The sequence below is a fragment of the Myxine glutinosa genome, chromosome 5 (genome assembly GCF_964187855.1).
Source record: "Myxine glutinosa chromosome 5, kmMyxGlut1.1, whole genome shotgun sequence".
Lineage (NCBI taxonomy): Eukaryota > Metazoa > Chordata > Myxini > Myxiniformes > Myxinidae > Myxine > Myxine glutinosa.
The window spans coordinates 29,451,000-29,473,365 of NC_136265.1; the positions used below are offsets into that span (position 1 = coordinate 29,451,000).

Consider the following 22,366-nt stretch of genomic DNA (forward strand, 5'->3'; position numbering starts at 1 on the left):
TATAAATGTCGATAAAACTAAAGTTGTACACTATAGAAATATGGCAATACCACGTACAGAATTTGTTTTAAGTGTGTTAGACTATATGTCGGCTGGAAGTCCTACACCGGAATTGCTCTCGGCACTCTTTTAAAAATATTGGATATGCCCACACTCTTTTCTAAAAGTTATTAAAATTCAGAGAACGACAGCATTGGTTTGTCTTACTTATAATGTTAGCTCTTATATGCAGTGTTGGCTTGTAATATGCATTGCCATACCACTTTTAATATCACCACACAGCTCTTTTTCACGGCAATAGCTGAGTTTTTGACAAAACAAATATCACCTGTATGTAATAATAAGACTAAATATGTGTAGTAAAATTTTTTTTAGCAGGTTTAGAATATATCACCCCATATCGCGAATGTACATGTATATCTAATCCGACACACTTAGACACAAAATGGCGTCCAAATTTGAGTTGACACAACTCTATATACAGGGACTCTAGGTTTGACTCTCTGCCGATCGATAAACCATCATCCTGGTGTTTCGGGGACCAGGTGAACCATCAATGTGTGCCGTCCCTCCGATGGACGCTAAAATAGGCGACCCGTCTTCCGACATTAGTTGGTGGACGTTAACGATCCCCACGGTGTCCAACACGAAGAATGGACGAGCTGTCACGGACACCCTGAACAAATTACAAATAACTGTCAGAACTCCTGCTCGGAAAGCAATGGCAAACCACCTCGTATGACCCTTGCTCAGGAAGCTGCTTTGGCGGTAACGAGTGTGGTACATCAGATATGAAATACAGTGTAAGTACCAACTGAAAGTGAATCGTGAAAGAAAAAAGAAAACTGAAAAGGAAATTTAAACCGTTTAAAAAGGACAGAGCACGGACCTGTAGAGAGGGGTGGGGGCGGGATGTGAGGGGAGGGAGAGGAGTGGGGAGAGGAGTGGGGAGAGGGGGTGAAGAAGAGTGTGGGATTGAGAGGAGGGACAGGGGAGTGGATGGGAGAGGAGAGGGAGGGGGTGGGGGGGTGAAGAAGAGTGTGGGATTGAGAGGAGGAACAGGGGAGTGTATGAGAGGAGTGGGGGAGATAGGGGGGAGGGTGAAGAAGAGTGTGGGGGATTGAGAGGAGGGTCAGGGGAGTGTATGAGAGGAGTGGGGAAGACAGGGGAGAGGGATGTGGGGGTGGGGGGTGAAGAAGAGTGTGGGGGATTGAGAGGAGGGACAGGAGAGTGGATGAGAGAGGGGAGGGAGAGGAGTGGGGGAGACAGGAGAGAGGGATGGGGGGAGTGGATGAAGAAGAGTGTGGGATTGAGTTGAGGCACAGGGGAGTGGATGAGACAGGGGAGAGGGATGGGGGGGGGGGTGAAGATGAGTGTGGGATTGAGAGGAGGGACAGGTGTGTGGGAGAGAGAGGAGGGGGTTGGGGGGGATCGGTGAGTGGGAGAGAGAGGAGGGACAGGTGAGTGGGAGAGAGAGGAGGGACAGGTGAGTGGGAGAGAGAGGAGGGACGGGTGAGTGGGAGAGAGAGGAGGGGGATACCATTGCTAGCTCTTCCCGGGTACTCTTCCTCGTATATGTATATATATATACACGAGGAATAGTAGGTACTCAAGCCAAGTGACAGGAAAGGCTCGCAAAAGTATCCGTCCCCAGTGACGGGAAAGGTTTATGTTAATCTATGAATTTAAATAATATTTCATGAACTTTAACCCTCTGGAGTCTACTATTATTATTACTATACCCTCTGGAGTCTACTATTATTATTATTATACCCTCTGGAGTCTACTTTTATTATTACTATATATTATGCACATCGAATCCAGGAGGCGGTAATTGCACGGTAAATTTGAATGCGGTTAGAGCCGATAAATTCGGCTTGCAGACATTTCGGCGCATGTGCGAAGCCGATATAATCGGTTGTAGACATTTCGGGTTTTCGGCGCATGCGTGAAGCTGATAAATTCGGCTTGTAGACATTTCGGCGCATGCGCAAAGCCGATATAATCGGCTTGGAGACATTTCGGCGCATGCGCGAAGCCGATATAATCGGTTGGAGACATTTTGGCGCATGCGCGAAGCCGATATAATCGGTTGGAGACATTTCGGCGCATGCGTGAAGCTGATAAATTCGGCTTGTAGACATTTCGGCGTATGCGCGAAGCCGATATAATCGGTTGGAGACATTTCGGCGCATGCGCGAAGCCGATATAATCGGTTGGAGACATTTCGGCGCATGCGCGAAGCCGATATAATCTGTTGTAGACATTTCGGCGCATGCGTGAAGCTGATAAATTCGGCTTGTAGACATTTTGGCGCATGCGCGAAGCCGATATAATCGGTTGGAGACATTTCGGCGTATGCGCGAAGCCGATATAATCGGTTGGAGACATTTCGGCGCATGCGCGAAGCCGATATAATCGGCTTGGAGACATTTCGGCGCATGCCCGAAGCCGATATAATCGGTTGGAGACATTTTGGCGCATGCGCGAAGCCGATATAATCGGTTGTAGACATTTCGGCACATGCGTGAAGCTGATAAATTCGGCTTGTAGACATTTCGGCGCATGCGCGAAGCCGATATAATCGGTTGGAGACATTTTGGCGTATGCGCAAAGCCGATATAATCGGTTGGAGACATTTCGGCGCATGCGCGAAGCCGATATAATCGGTTGGAGACATTTCGGCGCATGCATGAAGTTGATAAATTCGGCTTGTAGACATTTCGGCGCATGCGTGAAGCTGATAAAATCGGCTTGGAGACATTTCAGCGCATGCGTGAAGCTGATAAAATCGGCTTGGAGACATTTCGGCGCATGCGCGAAGCCGATATAATCGGTTGGAGACATTTCGGCGCATGCGCGAAGTCGATATAATCGGTTGGAGACATTTCGGCGCATGCGTGAAGCTGATAAATTCGGCTTGGAGACATTTCGGCGCATGCGCGAAGCCGATATAATCGGTTGTAGACATTTCGGCGTATGCGCGAAGCCGATATAATCGGTTGTAGACATTTCGGCATGCGCGAAGCTGATAGAATCGGCTTGGAGACATTTTGGCGCATGCGCGAAGCCGATATAATCGGTTGTAGACATTTCGGCGCACGCGCGAAGCTGATAAAATCGGCTTGTGGACATTTCGGCGCATGCGCGAAGCCGATAGAATCGGGTTGTCGACTCCAGAGAGTTAAAAAGGTTAATTGTGTCGCACTCTTGGTTTCGCTCAAAACCAAAGGTCTGAGCTACTCATACCGCACACCGCAAAGTAGAGAGAGAATTGGACAAGGAATGGGGTAGGGAGGAATGGGGAGGATAGAATTGATTCAGAAGGGTCCCCTCCCCATCCCACCTCTATCTCCCTCCCCTCACCTCTCTCATCTACCCCATTCCTCTGTCTCTCCCCCTCTCCCCTCCTCCTCCCCTTTTCTCACGGTTATTACTGTTGTCCAGAATTTAATGTTCAAATCTTGTTGGTTGGTTGATTGTGCAACAACTGTCATCAGTTCGCTGTAACTACACCTGCTGCTGGAGACTCAGTTCGTTGGCTGACCGGAAGAGTATCATCGAGGCTCGGATCACGGTGCTCATACATACAGGTGATACAGGTGACCAATTGGTTGGAACCGAGGCTGTGCGGACGTCTCCTCGCTCCCCTGGGACCCATGCTCAGTCGTGTCTGCAAATCTTCGGCCTATTTTCAACCCACATTTCTAGGCGTACACAGGAGTGCTGCGAGACTGAGTCCGCCATCTTTAGCTCTCATCCTCAAGCTTCAATATCATTATTTTGCCATCGCTTGACCACAGAAATAAGGAAAATTGGAACCACGATCTTTCTCACATCTTTTCCCCCATTGCATGTCATTTATTACTTGCAAAATCGAAGATTTTTCAAGTATATTGGTCGGTTCCGTTTGTGTTTCTGTCTGTCTGTTTGTCTGTCTGTTTGTCTGTCTATCACCGGCCTACAAGTCACAATTCTAACCCGATCGTCACGAAACTTCACCAAGTTGTATAGGTCGTCCCAATTGAGAAGCCTATTGATTTTGAGGTCAAAGGTCATCGAGGTCACATTTCTAACATCGCCATTTTAAATCTGATTGACTTGAAAATTGAATAGCATTTGTATATCAAGTCACTAAATTGGGGGACATACTATTTTTGAGGTCAAAGGTCAACTTAAGGTCAAATTTTAAAAATCATCAATTTTCATCTAAAAAGCCGTCAATTCTCAACCGATTGACTTGAAAATTGAACAGCATTTGCATATCGAGTCACTAAATTGGGAAACCTACTATTTTTGAGGTCAAAAGGTCAAAGGTCAACTCAAGGTCAAATTTTAAAAATCATCAATTTTCATTTTAAAAGCTGTCCATTCTCAACCGATTGACTTGAAAATTGAACAGCATTTGCATATCGAGTCACTAAATTGGGAAAGATACAATTTTTTAGGTCAAAAGGTCAAAGGTCAACTCAAGGTCAAACTTCCAAAATCATCACTTTTTATCTGAAAAACCGTCAATTTTCATCTGATTGACTTGGAAATTGAACAGCATTTGCACATTGAGTCACTAAATAGGGAAACTATTTTTGAAGTCAAAGGTCAACTCAAGGTCAACCTTCCAAAATCATCATTTTTCCTCTGAAAAATCGTCACTTTTCTTCCTGTTGACCCGGGCTTTGATCAAGATTGTCAATTTTAATCTTGATGAAATGGACAATTTGCTCTATCAATGGAATTTTTTTTCTTGGGGAGGGGGGCGGGGGGCGTATTTTGCCAGTATCGTGCTCCGCATGACGTCTTCTTGTTTATGTTTTGTTTTTAAAGTTTTCTCCTGATTGTTTTTGCATTGAGCTACATTGATTTTGAATGTATATTTCCAACTGTTCGTGTGCTTCAAGTGTTGGATTTCATTTACATTTTTACAATTTCGATGCTCGGGCATCGTTTACATTAAATCCTAAATGTATCTTTCCTTTTACTCCTTCCCTCTTGCCTCTGAGAGTCGTTCACCTCAATTGAGTGCACAATTTATCAATTTGCTGGCCAAATTTGTTTGTGGTCCGTGTCGCACTTGCCCATTCTTGTGTCCATGTTGGAGAGAATCGATGCTTTGGATACATATCAAACTGGATGGTATTCATATAGAATACTATGGTGATGTGCATCGAAGGTACGCTAGAGGGGGCGTGGCTAATAAGAGGAGGAGTTCCGGGTAGAGGATGGAGCGTGGAGAGAATGGGATTGAACTTGAATCCACTGACACCCTTTCTGCAAAACCCGGGTGAGCATTCGATGCCTTTTACGACCTGGACTCGAGTCTTTGAAAACTTCGTGCTGGCGATACAGGAGACTGCACTTGCTGATGCGAGAAAGCGCGCACTTTTGATACATTGCTTGGGCACCGAAGGTCAGAGACTCTTCTATACATTAACAGTAGCTGATAATAGCTATGAGACTGCACTTGCGGCCTTGAGGAATTTTTTTGTCCCAAGAGTTAATGTGGTGGCAGAACGATATAAATTTCGGCAACGTGGTCAGGAAAATGGCGAATCTACGTCACAATACATCGCTTCATTAAGGGAGATGGTCGTCACATGTGAGTTTGGAGAGCTGGCGGACGAAACCGGGACCAGCTGGTCGAGGAAACAAATTCACCTCGGATTAGAGAGCGGTTACTGCTAGAAACGGGACTGACATTACAGAAAACTATAACCATCGTGAGACAGACCGAGTCGGCAATGGCGGAGGCCAAGATCATAGGCCAAGGGCCTGCTAGCGCTATACAGGCCAAACCTACATCCTGTGCAGACACAGGATCCGCAGAGCAGCAAAAGACCCTTTAGACTCGCTGGAGAGGTATTTCAGATCAGCGATCCCAACCGGCTCAAGGGAAGACGTGTTATAGATGCGGTTCTGTAAACCACACAGCTAATGACTATGGATGCCCAGCAAAGGACGCACAGTGCAACAGCTGCAAAAAGAGAGGACATTTTGCTAAAGTATGCCGGAGCTCAAAACACGTTCACGAAGTGACTGTACCTGTCGTGAATGTGTTGAGTGTAGACAATAGGACTCGAGATGCTAAGATAATGTGCATTGTTGTAAGAATTAATGGTTGAATGAAATTTAATTAATTTGTAAGAATCAGACCTACAACATTGTCCCAATAGTGAGTTTAATTCAGAATCGATCTCCAGAATACTTCCATATACAGATTCCATATACATAATACAGATTCAGAATCGATCAATATCCATACTTCCTGAATCTGTCTACATGCAATGTTTCAATAATGTGTCACTGACTGAGCCAAAAGTACACCTGGTTAGCTACCTGAGAAACCCGATTCCTGTGCGGGGTTGCCTGCATGCTGATGTGACTTTCGAGAATCGCTGTGCACCTGCTGAATTCTACATAGTGTGGAGCGGCACTGCCATTCTGGGCAGAGACCTGGTTGCTGCACTCGACATGCAATTGCTGAATGGTAGCATCACTTCTACCACCCAAAACATGGCAAATCGAACTCCAGCCGCAAATGTTACAGGTGACAGCAAGGACACCCTGGGCTGTGCAAAGGGGTTTTTCATCTCGTTAAAATACGACCCAATGTGACTCCAGTCCAGCAAAAGCTGCGCCGCTTGCCTTTTTATGTGAGAGATGCTTTTGCACTTTTGCACATTTTTGCATTTTTGCACTTTTTTGCATTTTTGCACTTTTGCACTTTTGCGCATTTTTGCACTTTTTTTGCACTTTTGCACTTTTTGCACTTTTTTGCATTTTTGCACTTTTGCACTTTCTGTGCAAAAGCTGCGCCGCTCGTTAAATTGGATGTAATTGAGCCAATTGAATCTTCAGAGTGGGTTTCCCCAATTGTTGTGACAATGAAGAAAAACGGAGGGATTCGCCTATGTGTGGATTTAAGAAAACCAAATAAATCGGTGGTGATTGACGGATATCCTCTTCCGCCTAAGGAGGAGATGTTTGCCGAGCTGCGAGGCAGCACACCTTTCTCCACACTGGATCTGCAAAGTGCGCACCACCAGGTTGTATTTCATGAGCACAGCAGGGACCTCACTGCCTTCATTACGCATGAGGGACTGTTTCGCTACAAACGAATCCCTTACGGGCTCGCTTCAGCACCCAGTTGTTTCCAGAGGATGATGTCAGAGTTCGCAGACCTCCAGTCTGGACACATAATATGACTATGAAAGTTCCTAGAGAGTAAGAAAAAGAAGCTGTGATAAACTGTTGCATGTCGATTAATACTTGTTTAATGATTAATACAGGCCAATAAGAGGAGGAGTTCCGGGTAGAGGACGGAACGTGGAGAGAATGGGAACCGGACGTGCGTTCGATGTTGGATTGAATAAAACTGTTGGACCTTACTGAATTCTTCATTCTTGGAATACTTTACGACACAACAAATACTTACCCTGCGCAGTCAACTTGGTGTGAGCCAACTCTTCTGTTTTTAAACATATTTTTTTCTTTCATCCAATATGGCTGCCAGACCACGTGAGCGATGACATCATAAATTTATATTCTCTAAATAATTGTTGCATAGATCACGCTCAATAAATTTCAAACTGATCAGATGAAGCGTTGTCCCTGTCGAATTATGACCATAATTATGGCACCAATGACGTCATCGTCAACAACACCTATTCCCCATATGGAATTAGTTACAATGAGCCACGTTTCAAGTTTTTTCATAGAGCGGTTTTGAAGATGTAGAGGTGCAACATTTTTTGGTTTTTCCAAGATGGCGCCTGCAACACAGGACCTATGACGTCATGATTATCATTAAAATATTCTGAAGGAGGAGGCGCTCCTTTGGTGAAAATTTCGTTTATCAGACCAACAGTTGCTGAATTTTTTTTCATAATGATCGGATGGATCAGTGTTGTATTTGTCGAATTATGACGTCATAACGAAGGCACAGATGACATTAACCTATCGTATTCCCCATGGGGAGTAGTTGACAATGAGCCAGGTCTCAATATTTTGTCCATGGAGTGGTTTCAGAGATATCGAGGTGCGAAGTTTTCTCAAGATAGTGCCTATACTACGTGACTCATGACGTCATAACAATCATTAAAATATTCTACAGGAGGAGGCCCTTCTATGGTGAAAATTTCGTGTCAATCGGACCAACGTTTGCCGAGAAAATGAATTTTAAAAATGCAGACACGGCGCACGTACGCACGTGTATGCTTAACCGCGCTTTTCGCTTCGCGAGCAAAGGGTAACTAGCTTACCTACACAAACGTATCGCTAACATTACCTCCCTCCTCCATGTTGAATGATATACACATATAGCATGGTGCAAAAGTTTGAGAACACCACATTTTTTTCACCAATTTGTAATTTCTTGCAGGTAATTTAAACACACACCTTGCCTAAAATATCAAACTTGACGAGACTCAAAATAATAGTTTTACACCAAAAAGGTAATTCCCAGAGAGCAATAGACGAGAAAACAGGTATTTCCAAAGGTGTATTTGGAAGGCCAAATAAACCCAGCAAGAGAGATAAGGAATTCTAAAAGATAAGTTCATCAAGAAATATATTTTAAAAATAGGGGTAATACCCCTGGGCGCTCACCTGGTAGTAGAATAAAAGATTATACTTCACCAACAAAAGGTATTTTAAACAGTATCACGTTATGTTTAACCAATTTCGATGGTTGCTAGAACTATGCCGGGGGGGTTGACTCAGCCTGTCATCCTTCCGAGGTCGGCAAATTGAGTACCAGCTCACCGGTAATTGGGGCACTGCATCAGCGGCACAAACGTGCTTCCAGAGAAATGATGCAACCAGCAGCCACAGGCTGCATGCGAAAACAACGTCGGAATCGTGTGTGTAGTTTCGGAGAAGAAACAAAATACCTACTTTGGGGAGCTCAACCCTTCGACCGAGATGAAGGATATATGGGTGATTATCAAATTGCGGTAGATTTTGTGTCCGAAGGACTAATCTTCCGTTTAAATGCTGTTACTGATAATATTGTCCTTATTTTTTGTTGTGTACAGGTTAATTAAACATTAGTTAACGATATGATGGTTGAAATTCACATCTGGGATTTAATTTTTTGTGTGAAAAAAAATTTCAAAGTCTGTGTACCTATGAAATATCTCTGTCCGAGACGAACATTTTCAGAAAGTTACTTCATTTATCCGCAGTAAACAATGTGTTGAGAAAATATTAAGCCCCTGTTTCATCAAGTGATTTGTATTGTACAATGTGCTGACGAAATAAGCTAATTTGTGACCTCCTTATATTCATCACTGAACCGAAATGCACATGTCCCTGAGTTGAAGTCCCCCCTGTTACCCTGTCCAATAAAGCCAGCCTGTGTCTGATTTTACCATATTTCATTAATGTGTCCAGTACAGTTTGCAGCATATAAGTTCTCATTTCCAGCATGGAAGAAAAAAGTTGAACAAAGAAGTGATTGAGGAAATTTTTTTCAATAATAAGTTGGTGAGTATTGCACGTCAAACAGAAATTGTCCACACTGTTATACATTCATCATTTATAAATACTAGGGCGTGCCCGTACGTGGGTGCAAAAAAACATGCGTGCAAACAACAACAACAAAAAAAAACTTTGAAACCACGTGGCAGTAACGACCACAGAACCCCCCCCCCCCTCTATTTACATGAAATGGTTTGGTCCATTCGCAAAGCCAAAGCGAACGGCTTGCGAGTACGGTAGAACCCCCCCCCTCTATTTACATGAAATGGTTTGGTCCATTCGCAAAGCCAAAGCGAACGGCTTGCGAGTACGGTGACCATACCTTGGGAACCACTTGTCCGATTAATTTCAAACCTTGAAAAGGCACATCCTCAGGTCCCCAGCAATATATCTGGCAAGTTTCAATTAGATCGGACCCGTGGTTGTCGAGAAACAGCGGTCACAGACAAACACACACACACACACACACAGACACACACACATACACACAGAGATTACTGGAATTATAGATAGACTAGGGCGTGCCCGTACGTGGGTGCAAAAAAACATGCGTGCAAACAACAACAACAAAAAAAAACTTTGAAACCACGTGGCAGTAACGACCACAGAACCCCCCCCCCCTCTATTTACATGAAATGGTTTGGTCCATTCGCAAAGCCAAAGCGAACGGCTTGCGAGTACGGTAGAACCCCCCCCCCCCCCCTCTATTTACATGAAATGGTTTGGTCCATTCGCAAAGCCAAAGCGAATGGCTTGCGAGTACGGTGACCATACCTTGGGAACCACTTGTCCGATTAATTTCAAACCTTGAAAAGGCACATCCTCGGGTCCCCAGCAATATACCTGGCAAGTTTCAAGTATATCGGACCCGTGGTTGTCGAGAAACAGCGGTCACAGACAAACACACACACATACACACAGAGATTACTGGAATTATAGATAGCTAAAACATTCGAAAACACTAATCACGCAACTATATTACAGAATAGTTCATTGAGGCATGGGAGTGATTGGGCGATAATTTGGGAATTAATAATGGAATCAGTGAGATTTGTGTGCATGAAATGTCTCCGCTGTTACTGTCCTCTCTGTTACTTGATTTTCGGTAACGGGGGGGACCAAGCCTAACAGTGGGGACATAATTAAGTAATTAATGATTTTGCAAGCTCATGATTGTAATATTTCCCGAGAATGTAATATATTGTTACAGACGCGGTTTTGGATGTTGGTTTACCGAGCGGTTTGGTATGACCGCGTCTGCACAGTTTACCCGATTATACTCGAACGTTGGCCGAGTCGCGCTACGCTAAATCAATTGAGGAAAGGACACAACGGCTGGGTTAAATGACACGACACCAGGGGTACAGTTCTCAAGACCTCCGGAGGAGGTTATAATATTTCGGAACGTTGAGATTACAAGGACAAGAGGGACAGCATAGGAAGGTAGGCACTTAACCACGGTCTTATAGTAGCCCCGACAGACCACAGATAAACAGGACAAAACTGACTCACACAGGGATTGATGGCAAGGAAGGGCAGGTAATCGAGGCTCAAGGTGCACCTTGGCTCAGGGGCAGAATCGACCCGGTCCGGTCCAGAGATGCGTGAGGTCTCTCAGCGCTCGGAGGTGGCGACTTCTCTTTCCAAGCTGGGGGCGCATCTCTCGTCACCTCCGGTAAGTGGCTGCGTATATCCAGCGGGGAGTGACACGCCCTCGGCTCGTTAGCTCCGCCCCAGATGGAATCGGCCCGCCGCTTCTTATTGGGTGCTGGGGGTTACCGGGCTCCGCCCTTGACGAGGGGCCGACAGTCAGCCCCTTCGTGGTAACCCCGCCGGAGCACCTGGGCAATGGCTAACCAAGCCGGAGTGAGGACGCACACTCCCCGCGCGCTGTTGTTGTAGTTGTTGTTGTTGTTGTGGTTTCATGAGGAAGATGGGAGGAGGTATGGGGAGGTCCTAAACTCACTACTGGTGCCATACAATCACATTCTGGTGCAACGAAGAGTCAGAATTAATGGAAACGAGTCCTTAACTGACATAGACTAAGAATAACTAGCAAGATGTCCGAAAGTTGTCTACGTGAGATGCGGTGGACCTGGGCACGACATTTAATGGGGGAAAAAGGGGAAGGTCGGTTCTACAGAGTGTTGTTTACAGACAATGGGACTAGGGAATGGGGGATTGGGGATAGTTGGGGAGTATTGGGGAAATAGGGGAATATTTACAAGCGGATATGGAGGCCAAATCCCATATCCGCAACATTGCACCCTTCTCTACCCTCGGGGCGTCCCGACCCAATAAATTTTTACCTACGTTAGTGTGGCACTCAGATGTAGTTCCCTCTACTATTAACTCTACCCTGAGTGCGACAGTTTTACAGATGTTCACAAATGAGTAAATATGTCCCCCTGCGACGTTGCACCCTTCTCCTCACAGAAACACACCCACAGGATAACCGAATCGCGGAAAGAATTCTCAAACTAAACATACAGCCGGTAGGGAGCATTATTTACATAAGACTACGCTGATATTTACACTACGATCCAGGATCTGTTTTTGGAGGAACACATGCAGATGTTATGCATAGAGAGAGCACGCATGCCAGCATCGATACACCAACCCACGAGTGCTCTGTGGCCTTACGGCCTTTAATAATGTGCAGAGCACCCCATCCAAGCACCAAAAGCACCACCCCATCACACAGTCAGCACCATCCGGTGCACCAATAAAGTGTTTATAGTCACCGGTGGTGTCGCAGCCGGCCGATGTTCTGCCGCTGGTCTTGCCTTCGTGTGGTGCACTTGGCCTTCTTGCTTCTTTCGAAATAAAGAAAGGCGCCAACCGCGTCCATTTCTTTATTGTGGCCGTCAGGGGGCCAACTATTAGTGGTTCACCTGTTTGGCATAGGTGCCACGTTGACCCAGAGGTCCACCCAGAGGTGGTGCTTGGCCGCAAAAGAACTGCGGTCCATGGTGGGCGGCCACAAAAATTGCGGTCCATATGGTGTATCGATCCCGGCAGCAAGCAGCGAAAGTGCAGGCCCACAACTGCGGAGCCAGCACCTCTCTCTCCTCTCTCTCTGCCCCAAAGCCAGATCCTCGGAGGTGGGAGACAAAAGAAGAAGACAAGTGAGTAAGGTGGTAAGGGCGCAAAAGTGCACGCAACATTAGGTAATGCACACTAGGGGCACATGGGAACCAGGTGAGACAGGTACGTTCCTACCGTACGCCCCCCCCCCCCCACCAGGTAACCTACATGGCCCCTCCCTTACCCCTTACTGTATCCACAAAACACAACACTACCCATAAACATCTACTTTACAAATCAACAAACGTCCCTACTGTCTTCCCCGTTCCTCCCATAAACCAAATTCGTCTTCTCTCCCTCCTAACCAATCAAATTTGCCATTTTCAACTCTCATCAAAATTTGCCATCTCCAACTCAACATCATAATTTGCCATCACCAATTCATCATCAGTCCCTCCTAAGGAGGGAGAGATGGAATCACCCCAATGTCTCATCCACGTCGTGATGCGTCTCACAAATCCACACAGCAATCCTTACTTCCTGCAACACAGAACAAAGAAAACACAGGTGTGGAGTCATCATCACCACAGGTAAGTGGCTGCGTATGGTGCGACAGGTTCATCAATCCTAACTATTTCCTAAATGACTTTAACAACTTTACATTACCCGGGGTCTTTCTCCTGCCAAACCATTGGCCCTCTTACACTATGGGTTCTAAAAACCAATTCCCATTGACCAAACTGTGGTGCTTTTCAATTTGGGGTCTCACTCCCCCGATTCATCTCTCGGTGCCCTCACACAATTTCTGGGCTGCGACGTGTAGCTCTCCTAGCCGGTCTACCCACCTGCACACCTCCACCACTGCAGTTGCCTCCGAGCTTACCTGCTCCTCACCCTAACCTAACTACCTGGGGAAGGCCCTCTGGCGCTCTCCCCACTCGGTGCCCTCTCTGGCACTGGGCTACCCGGGTCCGTCCTCCGGATCCTCGGGCCCCATCCACAACTACCGGCTCCCAGAGCCCACCTGCGGCCTCACCTGGCCGACATCCTCACAGTGGTGGAGTGCCCAACCAACTACACACACTAACAGGCTACACGCCCAGCCATTTCCACAACACTAATGCACCCATCCGCAATACCATTCTGCAACCGCACCACAAATGCCAATATCCAACCACAATTTACCTATACCCTCTACCTAACACTTACACTACCCGCCCCGGGTACTCGTGAAAGGGGTCCACTCTTCCCCCATCCACACCTTCGCACCATGCACACCACTCCGTACCACTTACTCCAACTCTCTCCACACCAGTCATTCTCTGCTCCATATATTCCACACACCTGCACTTGCACACCTGTGCTCTCACACCTGGTGCCACCTGCACCCTTCTCTCCCCAAGCGCATTCGCGCTGATCCACAACACTCACTACTCATACACTGCTCCACACTGCTCCACACTGCTCCACACACCTGTCCAGTTCTCACACACACGGCATCATCTCAGCTAACTACTCCCCTCTGAAACTTGCGCTTCCCAGTCGTCCCTTTAAACTTTTGCGCTCCCTCGTCATTATAATCCACACTAATCTACCTGCGTCCCCACTACAGGTATCAGTCACTAACTAACCTTAACGTTACCTAATGTCATCTTCTAGGGCCCTATCAATATCCTAACCCACCCGGGCTAGTTTTCACTGCCATACACCCCATAAGCTATTGCGCATTTGCCCCACCATGGGAAGGGTGGCAGGGATGCCACCCTTACCCACCGGGCCCATCGCTCACTACCAATTTTGCACATCAAATGTCAACAAATCAAAAATTTGCCAATCACTACTCATCATCTGCCAATCATTACTGCCAATCCTTTGCCAATCATCAAATTTTGTTTTTCTCTAATTTTGGGGCCAAAACACTATCCTCATCACACAGTCTACTCACTAATGCCTCTCGGTGCGCCAATTCCTGTCCAAAGCCCGGCTTCGTAAAGCCGAGCAATGAATGCGGGTTGTTTGGTGCCAGCGGCTGGATACGTCCCGCATTCGGTGCAGGGAAGGAGGTTTACCCGGGCCGAGATCCCACGCACCATCTCGGCGTGGAGCCATCCAATGTCCCGATCTCGACCTGCCGGCACGTCTCAACAAAACGTGGTCGCCATGACGATCCTTCCTATCCAGCTGCCCGCTCCGCCTAGTGGAGCACGGACGCGGCCGTTCCACGCGAGGCCCGGCACGCACCGAGGGCCCGATTCGGCTATAAGTCGTTCTAACCGCTGCTCCGTTTAACGTCGATGCTTCACCTGCATGCTTACACCCCGCAGCCCGTTCCTTGCTCACACATCCAGCCGTTCCCATGCTCCTCGTACCTTTCCTTACACACCTCGGTACTCTCATTCCACTCACAGCCTTGGTCACACACCTGACCAACACACCTCTTCGCGCCCCCTCCTCGGTCACCTCCTCTGTGACAATCACAGGTGTGCTCTCACTCGCACACCCAACCACGTGCCTCACTACCAATTCCAGCGTGCATTCCCACTCGCGCTCTACCATTCCAGGTGTGCTTTCTTTCTCACCTGTCACAACCAACTCACGCTCCTTGTCACTCTCACTACTCTCACCACCACTCTTGACAACGCACTCACCCTTACTCCCGACAGCGCACTCTTTCCTCATGCACCTGTCCGTTACACACCTTTCTCGCGCACACTCTCCCGTCACACCCTCTGTAACACTCACCACAGGCGTGCATTCTCCTTCACTCTTGACAGCGCACCCTTTCCCCATGCACCTGTCCGTTACACACCTTTCTCGCGCACACTCTTGCGCACACTCTCCCGTCACACCCTCTGTAACACTTACCACACCGCGCTTCCATGTGCTCCCTCGCACACGCGCTACGACCGACTCACTCTCGCCAGCACCCTCACTCCTTGGCACGCACTTTTTCCTCACACACCCCAGAGTCGGACTTTCTCGCACACCTCCTTTTTCGCACACCAGACCTGTCGCACACTTCACCCACGGCCTCTCACGAACACCCGGGTCCATCTCGACCCCCAAGCTCATTAAATCCCCTGGCGCATCATACGCACGACCATATTGGTCACCACTTACACCGGGTCCTCTTCCTCTTCGCTTCTCCTCCATCACCTGCGAATCCCTCATCCGGTTAATGAGCACATCATCACGATCCAAACACAGACTTCGGACCAATTCTTTTATCTCCTCTTTTATCTCTTTCTTATCCCCTCTCCGTCGCTTCTTAATTTCGCTCACCCCTTCTTCCACTTCTTCTAATTTCTGCTTCACCTCTTTTATTCCCCGGTACGTCTCCTCAAGCTCGTCCTCCAAGGCTACCTTGACCGTTTCCATGTGCGTCCTCACCTGCCGGTCCTTCGTCTCTATTACCTCTGTCACCTCGTCCAACCTCGTTGTCAGTCCCTCACGTACCATCTGACATTCCCTCTTCGTCGCTATCAAGTCATCTTTCAGTTCTTTCTGTGTCGCTTTTAACCCTCCTAATACCGCAGTGTTCCTTTGAACCTGCTCCGTTAGTCCTTTTTGTCCCTCCGTCAGCTGTTCCACCTCCTGCGTCAGGGCCTCTATGCCCCCTTGCAATTTTACAGTCCCCTTTCTCACCTCCTTCTCCATGTGCTCCTTACAGTGCCTCACCTCCTCGCGCACTCCTCCGACCTCCTCACTCACCCCTCTTCTGATCTCCTCTCCCATCACTTGCATCTCCTGCCCAGATGCCACCCTCATCTGCTCCATTTCCTCCCTGTGAGCATCCAGTTTGGTTTCTACCCCCATTCTGACCCCCTCTATCTGCTGCCCCATTTGTTTAACTTCCCTTTCCGCTTGGTCCCTCATGTCCCTCAATTTGCCTTCCATACTGTTTTCTAACCCCTCTAACCCATTTTTCACTCCCTCTATCTGATTCTCCTGGGCAGCCATTCTATTTTCTACCCCCGTTAACCCCTCCTGTATTTCCCCTAATCTATTGTCTAATTTCCCAAATTTCTTGTCTAATCCCTTAAAATTATTGTCTAACCCCTCACCGGTACCCCTCGCTTCGTCCCTCATTACCCCCATTTGGCCCTCTAATCGCTCACTATCAGCCCTCATTTGCTCACTCTGAGCATCCATCCGATTCCCCATTACCCCCATTTGGTTTCCCAAGTCACTCCTCAGGTCTTCACTTGTCTGGACCATGAGCGCCTTTATTTGTTCCATAAATAGGCCCCAATCCATCGGCGGCGCTGCTACGGTCACGGGCGCGGCTAAATTTGGCGCCACAATAACCATGTGTGCGAGGCCGCCATTTTGTGCGTCTGCTACCCTTACTGCTTCGCTCTCCTCATGTCCCTCAATTTGGTCCTGGATCGACCCTGCCTCACTCTCCTCTACCGGAACCCAGCCGTCTTGGTCTGCCATAGCGCGACTTTCAAAATTCGGGTTTTTATTTTCGTAAAACAAAATCAAATTTCGCCGTTATAATTTCGAGCACGTGAAACGCGCTCCGGATCGAATCCCACTTCCCTTACACCAAATGTTACCCTAATGGTACAATTGGTGTACCAAAATTTGGGCCTAACAAATTTAGTCCCAGGTCCGAATCCCACTCCTGACACCAAATGTTACAGACGCGGTTTTGGATGTTGGTTTACCGAGCGGTTTGGTATGACCGCGTCTGCACAGTTTACCCGATTATACTCGAACGTTGGCCGAGTCGCGCTACGCTAAATCAATTGAGGAAAGGACACAACGGCTGGGTTAAATGACACGACACCAGGGGTACAGTTCTCAAGACCTCCGGAGGAGGTTATAATATTTCGGAACGTTGAGATTACAAGGACAAGAGGGACAGCATAGGAAGGTAGGCACTTAACCACGGTCTTATAGTAGCCCCGACAGACCACAGATAAACAGGACAAAACTGACTCACACAGGGATTGATGGCAAGGAAGGGCAGGTAGTCGAGGCTCAAGGTGCACCTTGGCTCAGGGGCAGAATCGACCTGGTCCGGTCCAGAGATGCGTGAGGTCTCTCAGCGCTCGGAGGTGGCGACTTCTCTTTCCAAGCTGGGGGCGCATCTCTCGTCACCTCCGGTAAGTGGCTGCGTATATCCAGCGGGGAGTGACACGCCCTCGGCTCGTTAGCTCCGCCCCAGATGGAATCGGCCCGCCGCTTCTTATTGGGTGCTGGGGGTTACCGGGCTCCGCCCTTGACGAGGGGCCGACAGTCAGCCCCTTCGTGGTAACCCCGCCGGAGCACCTGGGCAATGGCGGCTAACCAAGCCGGAGTGAGGACGCACACTCCCCGCGCGCTGTTGTTGTAGTTGTTGTTGTTGTGGTTTCATGAGGAAGATGGGAGGAGGTATGGGGGAGGTCCTAAACTCACTACTGGTGCCATACAATCACATTCTGGTGCAACGAAGAGTCAGAATTAATGGAAACGAGTCCTTAACTGACATAGACTAAGAATAACTAGCAAGATGTCCGAAAGTTGTCTACGTGAGATGCGGTGGACCTGGGCACGACATTTAATGGGGGAAAAAGGGGAAGGTCGGTTCTACAGAGTGTTGTTTACAGACAATGGGACTAGGGAATGGGGGATTGGGGATAGTTGGGGAGTATTGGGGAAATAGGGGAATATTTACAAGCGGATATGGAGGCCAAATCCCATATCCGCAACAATATATACAATATACATCCCAATGAAGGAATGGTAGCTGTTTCATATACACCGCCCAATGAAGGGACGGCAGCTGTCTCATATGTATATGAATGTAACTATATTTTATTAGGGTTACTATCTTGTACAATTATTTTTGTTTTCTTAATCTTAATAGTTTAAATCACCTTATTGCATTATACTGTATGCCGTCAGTATTTTACTCACCTAAATATTGACATGTGGAACTCTGACCACGCCCACTTCCGTCACAGTGCCGTGTCACTTCCTAAACTCAAGAGAATGTTCACACGCCACTAAGTGCTCATCATAAATACATTATTTGTTTCAGGTATGCCACTAAGCGCAGCTGAGAAGCAGAGGCAGTACCGGCAGAGAAGAGATCGTGATCCTGTGAGGAGAGAAGAATACTTGAAGAAGGAAAAGCTACAATGGCAGAAGAGGAAGGAGACGGGGAAGGTTAAGTTGGTGAGTGAGTTGAGTGACAGGGCTGCTCGGAAGTTAAGGAGAGAATGGAAGTTGAGGCGAGCAAAGAACAGAAAATTAGAGAAGGAACGAGCACGAACTTTGGACAAGCTGGTAACTCCGCCAGGTTCACCTACAGAAATCATAGAGGGTGTGACTTCCTCACAACGATCAACTGGAGAGCGAAGACGAAGACGAAATAAAGAAAAGATACTGAAAGAAATGGATGAAATGGCCGACAAACTTGAATACCAGACTCGACAAGCTGACAAATACAGAAAAAGATGGGAGCGACTCAGGCGAAAAATAACCGTTGAGTCTCCAAGAGCAAAGGCAATGTGCCTATTAAGAATGGCAAGCACATCAGCTGTGAAAAAGACCCTGATTTTCCATAACGTGCTGGTGGACGAAATACGACGGAAATACAAATCAACAAAACAAGAGAGACTGAAGCAAGCTTACTGTCGGTTGTTTACAGGAGCTGTGGCAAAGAAGTACCGCCTTCGCAGCTATATGCAGCAACAACTTGGATTCTCTGCCAAACGGTGGCCAAAACCTCAAAATGACCAAAATGATAGCAGCTTCCATAGGTGCAGAAGTGCAACTGTTGCTGTCCTGTACAAGAAGAAAGTTGAGGATTTCTATGCCCTGGATTACAACAGTAGGATGACAACTGGCAAGAAAAACACTGTCACCAGAAAGAAGAAGAAGCTCCAAAAGCGCCTACTCAATGACACCAGAAAGAATATTCATTCGAGATTTCTCGCAGAGAACCCAACTTCATCCATCAGTTATTCTCTCTTTTGCAGACTAAAACCATACTGGATAGTCACACCTACTGAAAAGGATAGGCAAACATGTCTGTGCAAGATACATGAAAATACACAACTTACCTTGTCTAAGCTGAAAACTCTGAAGATTCTCTCAACAGATAACATGGACACTATTGTTCATAGCATATCCTGCAACACGGAATCTCAGAGCTGCATGTATGGAGAGTGCAGAACATGCAAGAACCTAGAATTTGTTATGGATGATCCAAATGAGCAAACAACTTGGCTGCAGTGGAAGACTATAAAAGAAACACGTGTTATCAAAGAAGCTTCCAAATCTGTGACAACAACTGTGAAGACAACCATCAGTGGACCTGTCAGTGATCTCATTGACCAATGCACCAGTCAGCTCCAGCAGTTTAAGCGTCATTACCTGAACATTAATCATCAATACAAGTTCTATCGAGAGTGTGCCAGATCCTGAATCAGAGAGTGTGCCAGATGGTGTGCTGAAGAGTCTTACTGATTCAACTGATATCTCACTACTTAACAAGTATGTTGTGGTGAGCTATGATGGTCGACCATATCCTGGAATTGTCATTGATGAAGACCATGAAGATCTTGAAGTGAAATGCATGCATAAAGTCGGCAAGAACAGATTTTTTTGGCCCATGTTGGATGATATATGTTGGTACAATAAGGATAACTTCATATGTGAAATACCACCACCGGAAAAAGTGACCCTCAGACATCTCCAAATCAATCCCTCAATTTGGCATGCAATTCAATGCCACTTCTCATGAAGAGTTCCATCAACTACAATAATGATTCTTGTCCACATTATGCATTTCATTTCTTTCTATTGTCATGTGGATCAATTTGATGTCCCTTCTGTTACTGTTGGTCCCCACTGTTACTTGGTGTCCCCTCTGTTACTGCATGCAAAAATGGATATATTTCTGAACCTGCACTCATTTCTACCATTGCATCTGTTCTATTCCACTCCTGCAACTATACAAGTTTTGGATGTATTCACATAATTAAAACTGTTCTTGTATTTAAGGACCAAATTTTGAATATAGCTAGCACTGTGTGGTACAGACAGGATACGCTAGATATTAATTGCAATATTATACACCACCATCAATGATTATTACAACGAAAAGTTCCACATATGATAAGAGGACTTATTGCCTCATGTTTGTGCACAATTGTAGAAATGAGCAAGTATTTTAGTATAAGTTGCAATATCACCCTTGACCGTAACAGAGGGGACAAAATGTATTGCGCATTGCTTCTTATTATCTCTGGCATTTAATAAATTTACTTCAAACAGTTTTCGCATGGGTATAGTGTTTCTTCTTAATCATTTTTGCATCATTATAAGAATTTTTTTCTTCTTAATTTAACATATTTTTTTGGGGGATTTTAAATATCCAAAATCTACCGCAATTTGATATTCACCCATAATTACATAATACAGATTCAGAATCGATCAATATCCATACTTCCTGAATCTGTCTACATGCAATGTTTCAATAATGTGTCACTGACTGAGCCAAAAGTACACCTGGTTAGCTACCTGAGAAACCCGATTCCTGTGCGGGGTTGCCTGCATACTGATGTGACTTTCGAGAATCACTGTGCACCTGCTGAATTCTACATAGTGCGGAGCGGCACTGCCATTCTGGGCAGAGACCTGGTTGCTGCACTCGACATACAATTGCTGAATGGTAGCATCACTTCTACCACCCAAAACATGGCAAATCGAACTCCAGCCGCAAATGTTACAGGTGACAGCAAGGAGGACACCCTAGGCTGTGCAAAGGGGTTTATTCATCTCGTTAAAATACGACCCAATGTGACTCCAGTCCAGCAAAAGCTGCGCCGCTTGCCTTTTTATGTGAGAGATGCTTTTGCACTTTTTTGCACTTTTGCATTTTTGCACTTTTTTGCATTTTTGCACTTTTTTGCACTTTTGCACTTTTGCGCATTTTTGCACTTTTTTTGCACTTTTGCACTTTTTGCACTTTTTTGCATTTTTGCACTTTTGCACTTTCTGTGCAAAAGCTGCGCCGCTCGTTAAATTGGATGTAATTGAGCCAATTGAATCTTCAGAGTGGGTTTCCCCAATTGTTGTGACAATGAAGAAAAACGGAGGGATTCGCCTATGTGTGGATTTAAGAAAACCAAATAAATCGGTGGTGATTGACGGATATCCTCTTCCGCCTAAGGAGGAGATGTTTGCCGAGCTGCGAGGCAGCACACCTTTCTCCACACTGGATCTGCAAAGTGCGCACCACCAGGTTGTATTTCATGAGCACAGCAGGGACCTCACTGCCTTCATTACGCATGAGGGACTGTTTCGCTACAAACGAATCCCTTACGGGCTCGCTTCAGCACCCAGTTGTTTCCAGAGGATGATGTCAGAGTTCGCAGACCTCCAGTCTGGACACATAATATGACTATGAAAGTTCCTAGAGAGTAAGAAAAAGAAGCTGTGATAAACTGTTGCATGTCGATTAATACTTGTTTAATGATTAATACAGGCCAATAAGAGGAGGAGTTCCGGGTAGAGGACGGAGCGTGGAGAGAATGGGAACCGGACGTGCGTTCGATGTTGGATTGAATAAAACTGTTGGACCTTACTGAATTCTTCATTCTTGGAATACTTTAAGACACAACAAATACTTACCCTGCGCAGTCAACTTGTTGCGAGCCAACTCTTCTGTTTTTAAACATATTTTTTTCTTTCATCCAATATGGCTGCCAGACCACGTGAGCGATGACATCATAAATTTATATTCTCTAAATAATTGTTGCATAGATCACGCTCAATAAATTTCAAACTGATCAGATGAAGCGTTGTCCCTGTCGAATTATGACCATAATTATGGCACCAATGACGTCATCGTCAACAACAC

At 46.5% G+C, this 22,366-nt stretch overlaps 1 protein-coding gene across 3 annotated transcripts in view; it reads left to right on the forward strand.

The window, feature by feature from the left end:
• LOC137427770 (uncharacterized) overlaps window positions 1-20,780 on the forward strand; it is an 86,067-nt gene extending 65,287 nt beyond the window's left edge. For all 3 annotated transcript variants that reach the window (XM_068117495.2, XM_078777785.1, XM_078777787.1), the window contains one exon: window positions 18,536-20,780. In XM_068117495.2, coding sequence (XP_067973596.2) covers window positions 18,536-19,926 — 1,391 coding nt within the window. In that variant the 3' untranslated portion in view covers window positions 19,927-20,780. The remainder of the gene's footprint in view (window positions 1-18,535) is intronic.
• Window positions 20,781-22,366: the final 1,586 nt, after the last annotated feature.